At 42.3% G+C, this 11,987-nt stretch overlaps 1 protein-coding gene across 2 annotated transcripts in view; it reads right to left on the bottom strand.

Annotated features, from left to right (window-relative positions):
* Window positions 1-209: 209 nt before the first annotated feature.
* The window catches only part of CARD11 (caspase recruitment domain family member 11), a 70,388-nt gene continuing 58,610 nt past the window's right edge, over window positions 210-11,987 (bottom strand). Inside the window, exons 20-24 of one of the 2 annotated variants that reach the window (XM_074965179.1) lie at window positions 11,205-11,337; window positions 10,185-10,412; window positions 7,542-7,666; window positions 6,517-6,632; window positions 210-5,977 (exon numbers count right to left, since the gene is read on the bottom strand). In XM_074965179.1, coding sequence (XP_074821280.1) covers window positions 5,773-5,977; window positions 6,517-6,632; window positions 7,542-7,666; window positions 10,185-10,412; window positions 11,205-11,337 — 807 coding nt within the window. In that variant the 3' untranslated portion in view covers window positions 210-5,772. The remainder of the gene's footprint in view (window positions 5,978-6,516; window positions 6,633-7,541; window positions 7,667-10,184; window positions 10,413-11,204; window positions 11,338-11,987) is intronic. The other variant, XM_074965178.1, reaches the window with a different exon arrangement.

Here is an 11,987-nt window from a genome sequence, read left to right as displayed (position 1 = left end):
CCATTTTAATCATTTGGTGCCACACACCGCCACACAGCACAGCTCTACAGTGAAGGACCCTAGGGCAATGCAAGTGCACTGCAGGCCCTGATTAGATGCATTTATAGATGGGCTGGCCCACAAGAACTTTGACAACTGGACAAGGCAGTTGCAATGGGAAAAAACAAAAGAACTTGTAAGAGACGAACCAAGCATTTAGTGGCTGGCAGTTTTCTTGTACATTTTAATTTTGTTCAGTGGGTAGAACAATAGAAACAGTGCTACATTAAAACAGAAATTGCAGTGCTGCACATTGTCTTACAGGCCCTGTAACAAGACTGTTCTGATGTGTGTGCGCATGTAACTCACCCTCTGATTTACAGGGGGACTAGATGTACAGAGCAGACCCATCAGGGCAATAATCCCTGGATAAAATTGCAAATGATTTGGGTTCCAAGGATGTTATTTCTCAGAGCTGCAAGTCTCTTAGCACACTTAAAAGGGGAAGTAGTGAACCAGCCACAAATGCAATCAGTAGGTCTAACAATATGGCTAGATTAAATCCCAGTGCTCCAGCTCATTCAGCTTTAAACACAGATGCAAAATGCTCGATTGTCACTGTTGCAGAAGCCCTAAATCCCGGCTGTGCCTTGCCTCCCCAGAGTCATCATGAGATGGAGTAATTACTGCAGCTTAAAAGCCCCAATTTTACGTAGCCATTTGGCATGTCCTAATCCTCCTGAGAGCACTGGGTTTACACACAAATTCTGAATCCCACAGCACTGAATTCAGTCTGCCTGGATACAGCATTCTGATTTCAGCACCTGGTCACTGCTATAGTCCTCCAACCTCAGGCCATGAAAATGGTTCGGCATAAACCAACACAAATATATAAGTGACGTACAGACATTTCTATAATTGCAGCTGACCTCCATCTAAACTTTGTAGGGAGGAGTCTGCTTTGTGCATGCTCTCCCTCCCTGGCAAATTGTGCTACCACTGCTGTCTGCTACTGCAGAACAATTGACAGGTTAGCCTCCAACCAGCATGCTGATGCAAAAGAAAAACAAATAGTGTAATAAAGTTTGCATGAAATTCTTACATGCAACAATTCCCCACTGTGCTGACCTGTATGATACTGACTTACATAATACAGCATAATTTAAGAGTTGGGCAAAGCAGAATGGAAAGTTGTCTTTAGTTTGCTTTTCTTTATTATCATAAATACTGCCCCACATCTGATGACTGGAAACCACTATTAACGTTACTTTAAAGCTATATAAATACACTTTAATACCCCACCCACGACTTACTGGTACTTTACCAAAAATATAGTAAACATAGCTTGTTTTACTAGAGCTCTGTGGGAACCAGAATTTTTGTGTGTGGAAAATTCCATTATTTTTGAGATATGTTTTTGTTCTAAATTGGAGCAAAACATAGAATTTCAAAATTTCCTGTGAAATTAAATTTTTGAAAATGTTTTGTTTTTGGTCAATTGAAACATTTCATTTTGATTTCAACTTAAAAAAATGAACATAAACACTTCAAAACCAAAAATCAAAACATTCCATTCTGAAAATGTCAAAATGGAATGTTTTAACATTATCAGAAGGCTTCATTTTGATTTAATGATATTTAATCAAAATGATCTTCCTTCTGTGGAATGTTTCGATTTTCATGTAATGCACTTTTTGGTGGAAAAACATACCATTGGAAAATTGTCGACCAGCTCTTCTTATTGCAATTACTTAAGGGTAAAGAAATAGATTTTCCAACAGTTCATTTTTTAAAAAGATTTTTATTTCCTGGTTCTGTAAGTGTTCTTAGAGAATAAATAGCTCATCAAGTGACAAGGCAATTACCTTGGATGTTGGAAATCTCACCTTTTCAATTTAAGATTTTGAAGAAAGTTGAGACATTTTCCAGCCTCCAATTACAAACCTTCAGCAACTTGTACTTTAAGAGTCTGATGTAAACTTTGCTTACTTACTATAGGCCTATACAAATCAGATGCATCTTCAGTAGAGATGGGCCTGAGCCAAATCTCCAGATTCAAACCCTGGATTCCAATTTTAATGTGGTATATTGAAGCTTGAATGTTTCTTTAATGGACTGCCTTATTGATACTATTTACTTGTATCGTGGTAGCACCTAGAAGTCCCAGTATTGGACCAGGACCCCCATTGTGTTACGTGCTGTACAAATGAAGAACAAAGAGACACTCCTTGAGCTAAAGAGCGAACACCCTGAAATTTGGGAAAGCTTGGATTCTAATCTGGATTTCAAATCCCCACACCCAGGAGAGTTCAGACTGGGATTTTTGGCCCATCTTTATTCTACAATAAATTAAACCAATTTCCAATTAGTTGTCTGGTGGGCAATTTGCTTAGTTATTGCTTCTAATCCCTTACAAACTCTGAATAAATGTTGTCTGCTACCCAAGGATGATTAACAGATTGGCTGTGCTCAAAAGAATGTCCGGGTGACTGTGGGAGGTGGGGTTGGTAATTTAAAAAGATACATCACAAATAAGAACTAGATGAATCAAAAACCTGGAACTGAGCCCCAGCTCCAAGGGTGGATCTCAAACCTATCTCTGGAGCAGGCGGAATCCAAACACAGATGCTGAACACCCTCAAATTTGGAAAAAAACTCATTCACATTTTAAGCCTGCATGTTTGAATATGTGTAGATACCAGAGGTTACTTTGCCCCATCACAGAGAGGTGGCACTTGGATCAGGATCCAGATCCTCAGCTGATGTATATTGTCATAGATAACTCCACTGACTTCAATGAGGCTATGGCAATGTACACCAGCTGTGGCTCTGCCCCTTGAGTTCACATCTGGGGATCAGATGGGGAATAAAGCTTCCAGCCCACCTCCAATAATTCAGCCTGGAAAAATAGATAAGGATTACACATACTATACAGGTTGCCAGACACCTGTGTAAAGGAATTGGGCGTAGTAGAACTGGGAGCTCTGCCTGTTGAGCTAGGGATGACTCCACTAGTTCACACCAGCAGACACTCACAATTCCTTACAGTATCAACGGCCTTGGGAAACACAGTAGGTGCTTTAAGGTGCCAGGAGACTGCATCTCTTCCATGGAGTCACTCCTTTTACAAAAAGAATTCATTCTATCGTCTCATCCAACCGCAGTCTCTATTGCCACCTTCCCATAGTCTCTGCATAAAGATGGTTCAACACTAAGACTTGTGATCTCAGGACATTACAAATACCTGGAAAATGCCACTCTGACATGTATCCTAAATGATATTGCCTTCAGCTCTTGTAAATGACAGGTGACCTCTAGAGAATCATGCAATGTGCTGAGTACACCAGTTATTTGTTACCCCCTGCCACGGAATGGCTGCATGTCATTGCATATGTATACGATAATCTGTAAATAACTTTGGGATTACAAACTACTAGGAGTGGTATAATCTCTCTACTCCCCACACTGCAGAAGAGGGCAGATTCCCAGCATATGGAGTGGGACAGACAACTAACTATTCTCAGATAAATACTTGCTATGAACAGCTTTTCAAACATTAATGATGTGATGGGCACAGTAGCAGGGAATGAGAGGGAAAATAGGCAGTGATTTCTATAAGGTACCATAAGAAAAAATAAATAAAGTACACCACTGCACGTGTAGGCCCAGTCTGGCAAGCTGACCAGGTCAGAAAAAAGTGCATGACCGTGGAGAGGCACCCAGCACACATGAACATCAGAGACACCTCCCAAGGAGAATGCAGTCCACTCATCTAGCAACTGTGACAGTGCCAGATGTTTTGCTTGGGCTCTGTGTGCCTTTTTATTACCAGCTGCTGCATGCTGGCCTGAAGCACTGAAACCAGGGACTTTGGATGAGCACAGGAGCAATGACAACTTTCAGGGTAGAATCCATCTAAAAAGGGAGGCGAATGGGGAGGCTTGGATGACTCAAGGGAAAAGGGATATACAGCCACAGGTCCCTGTTTCATTTATTCCAGGTCAGTAATGGTGGACATCATTATTATTGGAAGGCTGCTGTGAACATTAATTTGGTGGTTTCAATCCAGTGCCTAGTGTACAGGCGTAACATTTTCGAAAGCACATAAGTGGCAAAGAAGCTTACGCCCCACTGACTCAGCAGAAGGCAGTGCTTTGAAAACGGGGCCTACACTCCTAAGTAATTGGGACGCTTTTGAAATTTTTACCCCAGCTGTCTACAGCCAAGTGTGATACTCATTGGCTTCCATTCTGGCAATCATGGCAGAGGCCAAGGTCATGAAAACTGAACTTCCCCTAGAGGAAGAACTTCCTCCATCTTCCTCTAAAAATGCCCCCTCCCATTCAGAGCAGGCATGTTGGCAGATGGCAGTGCTGGGGAAGCATGTAGGTCTCTGGGGTAAATGCAGACACCCAGTTTCCAGGAGTGTTAGTCCTGCACCCTCCCACAGCACTAAAATGCATCATCTTCTTTCTTGCCACCTCCCTATTGGGAGTCAGCGACTTTTATAGCCTTCTTCCAAAACTCATGATTGTATGCCTGGCTGTCATGCAGATTGGTCTCTTTGAGGTCTACAGATATTTGGTCTACATACCGAATCTTCGGTCTCCTCTTTTGTCCTCTTCTGTCTACAAACATTGCAAGAGCCATCCTACCGATATAGCTCTCAGGTCTCCATACCGACATAACCTAATCTTCCTCAATTTGTCTTCAATCAGCAACCCACATTAGGCCCCTTACAAACTCATTACATTTCCTATCACAGAGCATCCAACCATTTGACAATCTCAGCATCTTCATTTCCATGGCGGAGAGCATACTGATTTCCTGTCTTGTGGCTGGCCAAGTCTCTGTTCCGTAGATTAAGATAGGTTGAGTTATAGTTTTATACACTCTACCTTTTAATTATATTGGCATCTTTTTGTCACAGAGAACTGGAGTCAGCTCCCATCGTTTGCACCAAGCAGCTTTAGTACTAAAATATGCTTTTGAAATTAAGGATTGAAGTGGTGGGACTAGTAAAATAACAGTAACAGGGATAAACTAAGTGAAGTGTGGGCAGATTTGGAAAGGTTTGATTTGCCATTGGGGTGCTGGGAGTTTGCTTTGTTGAGGGTGCCATGACTAGGCAGGCTCCTAAAAATTGCTAAACAGAACTGAGGTTTAAAGATAAAGGGAAAATTGTCATTTTCATTCATTCCAGGAACAATGATTATTTTCTTTCCCTCCAACATGACTGCACATGCATGTACACACTGGGCGGTGTAGCTGCTGAGGGTATCAGCTGCAGTGTTTCTGTTGCTACTGGGCACCCTGTAGCTTCTTTAATGGAACATACTCAGCTTTTCACTTTGGATTGGGCGTGGGGCACTCCATAGATTCCATGTCCTTCAACCTGACCCTCATCCTTTATCTCCCTATAGATTTCACTACTCTGGTCACGTGGGGAGATTAAATGAGGTCCATCTTTATACATAATAAATTACCTCAAGCTCCCTCTCGAGATCTTTGGCCTTCTCATATGTTAAACAGCTGCCGACTCTGAGTGGGGGATCCAGCGCTATGCTGGTAGCCGTGTTCTCATCCATGTCCTAGCTACCTAGCATCTGTGACATTGTTAAACACACAGCTCTGATTCCATTCGACACACAAATTCTGCCAGCAGCAAGAGTCCCCAGCCAGCAAAGACGAAACAGGAGCGGCCGGCACTGCATCAGAGAATTCTGAAAGCCCCAGCTCCACTTTACTGTGTCCTTTCATTGCCACTGAGCTCCACTTTATTTGCTGCTATTTTTATAGCTGATCTTCGTCTATCCAGATGGTTTTACGCTGCTCTTCCCCAATCTTCTCCTTAATTATTCGGATGAGATCCTCAATACTGCTCCACATGTCTGCCTCTAAGGGGGCATAAAGGCATGGTAGTGCCTCCAGTTCTTTCTCCTTCTGGCGACACATGCGTAGGAACTCCTCCTCAGTCTCTGGCTTTGGCAACAGCTTCCTGCATCAGATGACCAAGCCGAAAATAAGCAAAATAGGTTTATGTTTAAAGTGAATCCCTACAATCTCCCTCTCTCCCAGCAAGAGTTGACGTAAAGAAGGGCAGAGGAGAGCCAGAACATCACAGCTACTTCGGCCATGTTCTCTCCCACCAAAACTGACATGGGGAACAATGAAGGAGTGCTCGTTGTAGGGAAGTTATCACTACTCCAGACCCAATCTTTCCCAGCAGGAATCACTGTAGGGAATGGCACAGGAGTGCTAAGTATGGGGGAGCACACAGATATTCCCGTTCAGTGCCATCCTCCTGCAACAAACATTGCCATCAGGAGTGGTGATAGAGTGCTGGATTTGGGGAAACTCATAGTTACTCCAGTGGTCATATTTCTAGGGAGGAGTCATGAGAGGAAATAGTGCCATACTGAAGTACTAGATTAGCAAGAAGAAGCTCTGTCTCTCTCAATGATAAAGTCATTGGACTATAGTGTTATTCAGTGACAAAGACAGAATAGCAAATGTTCGAAAGATTTGATATGTTACCTGAACCTCTTGATGTTTTTCTCTGAGACTCTGATAAAGATAATAATAGGATATATCTTGGCTTTGATTAAATCCTTTGTGCAGCTTATTCCAGCTTCCAGTAGACAATGCTTATTCTAAAAACAAAGTCATAACAGGGTCATGAGGGAACATCCACAGCACTAATAGCTTGTGATACAGACAGACATATCTCCACAGGGTCAGGTGAATTGCTCTTCATTCATCAGACCTGATGTAAAACCTTTAAATCAAATGTACATTTCAGGTCCAAACTCCTCCCATGAATTCAAAACTAGCCAATCAGACAAAAGCTAATTTTAGTACTCAGTATGAGAGCTCTCCTTTTGCAAAGATTTAAAAATGAGTGACTCGATTTAAAGATAACAAACAAGCTAAAATACTATAAATAAAAAAATAAAGTCATACATATATTATATATTCACATGCACAGGTGTGGTCTTTGTTCAAAGAGAACATATACTGTAATTTCTTCTGAAAAACAACCAACTACTCACTTTAATCCTCCTTTTTTTCTCCACCGTGTAACAAATACACTGTATTTGAAGCTATCTCTCTGTCTTTGACAATGTTATCTTTATACTGCATATCATTGTCTCTCTGTGTGTCCCAGTCTATCCTTTTCCTTGTCTAGGTCCCTGTCTCTCTCCTTTGCATTTGCACACAGATGAAACAAAAGGGGGACTGACTAGGGAAGAATGGGTAGGAAATGAAAGGGTATTTCACTATGTCAAGGTAGGCCATCAGAGAGAGAGAGAGCGCGAATGTAAAAGGATATGGTTAAGGATCAAAAAGAAAGGAAAAATAACTGCACAAAGCTAAAGCTATTTGGGGAAAGATAAATAGAAATCTGGGAAGAGGATGAGAAAGGGAGAAAAAAGAAGTTACTCTGAAAACATAAGCCCTTAATGTGGCAGTTAATTGACCACTTTGTTTATGAAAAGCAACCCGCTCTGTAGACAGACTCACAGACAGCCTAAATACTGGCTACATTCCACTCCCCTCACCTTGGCAGTGACGGCCTCAATATTGGCAGGTACAATGCATTCATAGGTGTTTGGATTCTTCTCTCTGGAAAAGATGACAGTCTCCGTCCTTTGCTTCTTTAGGAACTCTTCCTTTGTTACAATATCTGGAGAGGGAAGGGGATGAAGGCAAGGTTAGTAGGTTCACATAATATGTGCACCTAGGAAACTGTCCAGCAGGAATTCAGACAAGACTCTCTGATGGTACAGTGAAAGAAGACCAAGAGTCTTTCTGAGTGCTGATCTCATTTCATTCATTTAATTGAACTGAAGCCTTGGCTCAGTACCTCAAATATGGCCTGCCCCAGTGAATTTCTGAGCAATCACCACAACACAATCAAGGCACCAAATGATGACAATATGATGCAGTAAAAATTATACCAACACCTAAGATCCAAGAGCAATTATGTTCCACAGCACCAAATCACAAGGCTGGAATATTACATAGTAGCTGAGACAGCATTTCACACAGTAATATGTTACTATATCACCACATTATTACTGATGTTGCCATGGGGCCAAGGCGTCCAAGTGCCATTGAACTAGGTCTTGGACAACCACATAACAGAAAGATGGTCCCTCCCCCAAAGAGCTTACCCAGCTCTTGTAGTCATACTAAATAAACACTGCAAACCAAACTCTATAGCATTGTACAGAGCCTGCGAATCTGAAAATCAATCTGACTAGCAACAGACAATTTCACTGTCCAAGGTGCATGAAATGCAGAATAGTAAACAAACCATACATATATCAAAGAGTAAATTAGACTCTTAAAAATACTGTATTTATATTAGTCTAAGTTGTTCATAATAACACAGACCAGGGTACTTGGATTTCAGAACAGATGGTTTTTAACCTAAGAGTCTCTCTTCATGAGGTAGTTGTGATGGTCTGGGGAATCTGTATAATTTATTATTTTTGTATGGGATTATGAATTCTTTGTCTGTAACTCTACCAAGCTGCAAACTCCATTTTGAATGTGGGGCCTTGTTACCTTCTCTGTGACCTCTTTACCTCTGTGTTGGACTGAAATTCGAAAGGGTATTGATACAGAGCTGACAACAGTGGGTCATTAACTCAGATGGTCTTCTATTCAAATATAAACATCCTGGACTATCGACAGGTTCCCAACCAGGAAAATTGGTTTGTCAGGGGAGAGATCACCTGGCAATGAAGTCACTGATAATGGTCTGGGATCATCAGAACATGCTGGTTGAGGAGTCACCTGACCGAAGAACTGAAAGGCTAGGAAAGGGCTCACAGGGAGACACACAGAAAGTGTGGGCAGGAGAGGGGAAGAGGATGGACTGGCCAGCCAAAGTTGGCATGGGTGAGCCTGGGGAGAAGGCTACATGTTTCTGAACACAAATCATGCACTGCAACGGAAGGATGCTGGATGGCCTCAAAGGACTCTGACTCCCTAATGCTCCAGAATGGTGGAGAAACTAAGGCAGTGCAATGCACGTAGGGTTTATTATTTGTGTATAGGGATGTATGTCTAATGCTATTAAGAAAGAGCAATAATGTGTTAGAATCCTGTGCGAAGTCTGTATGTGCTATGTGCTACGCCTTACCACGTGCCCCCAAGAGAAACCCAGAAGCCTCAAAACTTCAGGTGGAGTTCTGAAAGAGGGTGTGTTTAAGCTATGGCAGGAGTCTGAGGGTGCGTTTTGATTAGTTGCTGTGGAATTGTTGCAACTTAAGCTGTTGCATCCCTACTGTATTACTCAGAAGCACTTGAGCTTCAGCCCAAGACCCCACCAATGGGCTAGCTAGCCCAAGCCTACAGCACCAATTCAAGCTAGAGATTTGTGTGTGTGGATGGGAATTGAGTTAGTGGTCACAGTCAAGTTATAACCCGAGGTAACTGTGCTGTGAAGACATATCCTGACGGCCCAGCACTGGTTCTAGGGACTGGGCTGTGCAGTCTAAGCTCTCGGGAGGGGGTGCCAGATTAAGATCTGTATGCTGAAGGTGTGTTAGGGACCCTAAATCAGGGTAGTGACTGTACTCTGTTCTTAGTCTGCAGGCTTAAAACACAAGGGATTCAGCACTTGGATCCTCATAGCTGTCTGGTGAGTGGAACTCAGGTGGCGCTTAATTGGAGCGGTGACAGTAGTATCCCAGAGCAATCACGTACAGGATACTGCTTTGAATGGTAAACAGTTAACGAGAAAGAGTTTCACTCAGAAACCCAGTCTTTGGAGAAGATCAAATGCAAGATCTTCATGCCCTGGACTGGAAAGAAACCTATAATTGCTTGGAAGGAAGATATTCATCATTATAGCAACAGCTAGACACGAGCCGATCAAAATGTCACATTACCTAGAGTTAAACACATTAGTACTGACAAAGAGCACTCACAACATGCCAGTCCCTGGAGTGTATCATGACAACTATAGAACATGTACAACATTCACAGACAACACCTCAGGACCATTTATGATGGATATCTCAGACACATTCAGAATATTCTTACAAATTGTCACATTGCAGGATCCAGAGCTACCCTGTGTTGTGACATGGCAGCAGGAGTCCCCAGCAGTTGGCATTTGTGTACCTACAGTAAAAAGGCTTGCTAAATTTAGCATGTAAATTTAGCACTGCAATCTTTTACACAATTACCTGGCTTGCACATGTTGAATTCCAAGGCACCTCCAGAATTGAGAAGCTTCTGCACCAAGGTCTTTGCAAGCATAGTGGGAGTGAAGAGGACCGGGCGCCTGCGGTCACAGTGGATTGGTCGCACCAAACTATAGGGGATCAGACTTAGGCTCTTATTGATTTCACTTTCTGAATCCAAATCTGAGTAAAGAGGAGACCGTTTACAATCTAGTTTGTTCTTCACCAGTACTGGGAGAAGGATGTAGAAGAATCACATATGTTAGAGAAGGGAATTGCATGTTTGGTCATTTTATCAATCCCTCCACCCAGAGCAGTACTGTCCCCTACAGTATATTCTCCAGTGCAATGTCCAGTCTAGTTGTAAATGACTCAAGCAATAGGCCCCTCGTCATTTTCCTCGGGAGACTATTTCACAGCTAAATAGACCACTCAGTTAGACATTTTTCCTGATTAACAGCTTAAATTTTCCTTTGCTCAACTCTAATTCACTACTTGGAGTTATGCCTCCTTGGAGGAAGAACAGGAGAGAACCTAGGAACAGTTGTCAACAAAATAGGCAGTTTCAGTCCAGCGGACTTGTTTTCAAGGGCTATCTTCCCCCTGCCTCTCCAAAAAAATCCAAGGATTGAGTCACATGCAGAAGAACATAAAAATTAGATTTCAGAGTAACAGCCGTGTTAGTCTGTATTCGTAAAAAGAAAAGGAGTACTTGTGGCACCTTAGAGACTAACCAGTTTATTTGAGCATGAGCTTTCGTGAGCTACAGCTCACTTCATCGGATGCATAGCATATCGTGGATATGCTATGCATCCGATGAAGTGAGCTGTAGCTCACGAAAGCTCATGCTCAAATAAACTGGTTAGTCTCTAAGGTGCCACAAGTACTCCTTTTCTTTTTTCTTTTTATAAAAATTAGAGATGGAAAAGGCCTCGGACCTGATTGTGCCCTACCTTCCACCTGTGTAGTCATTTAACCTATGTCAAGTGGGTGTAAAATGTTGTCATGCTGTTATGTCCTTACCTTCCAGTTTATCAGGCAGCAGCTTCATTGCTTCAGAAGAGGTCCGGGCCAGACTGGAGGGATAGCCAGTGACAATGCGGACTCGCTCATTGCTGTTCATACGTTTGTATTTGTTTTCAGACCTGCTAACAAACTGAAAGGAGCAAACAAAGAGGCTTGACCTTCATCCATTCTATGGAATTATATTCTTTATTCTTCCACATATTTGTTTGCTCCATGTCCCCTTCCATTATCTACCAGATTTGAATTACCTCAAAAACAAGGCTACAGGTTCACCAACGCTTCCACAGAGCTGCTGGCTGAATTCCAGGGCTATTTTAAACAACGTAGATCTGACCTTCAGCTTTTGTTATTCCCTTGTGGGATTTTTTCCCTCTTGTTCTCTCTACTTGTGAGTCATGTTCTATTTCTTTCTCAAAACCCTTCGGCATCAACCGAGTTACTACAGCTGGACTCACTGGGGAGTAGCATGCCCACTATGAATGTTAGCACAGCAGTTCCACAGACTCTCCCCATTTCTGTACCCTTAACTTATTGCAACCCCCAACATTTAGCTTGTCAGCACTCGACATTTTTTCCTATAGGAGAATTTAACACCTAACAAAATGCTTCTTTCATCCACCATCCACCCAAATATTCATTCCCCAACCTGGGCATTCTCTAACCTTCCGAACCACGCCCTTAGGGATTTTTGTTAATAATGTGCTCTTCAGTCTAGCAGAGAAAGGCATAACATGGTCCAATGGCTGGAAGCTAAAGGTAGATAAACTGAGACTAGAAATA

This window comes from Natator depressus, chromosome 10 (genome assembly GCF_965152275.1).
Source record: "Natator depressus isolate rNatDep1 chromosome 10, rNatDep2.hap1, whole genome shotgun sequence".
NCBI classification, from domain to species: Eukaryota; Metazoa; Chordata; order Testudines; family Cheloniidae; genus Natator; species Natator depressus.
This window is presented reverse-complemented; position numbering and strand designations above follow the sequence as displayed.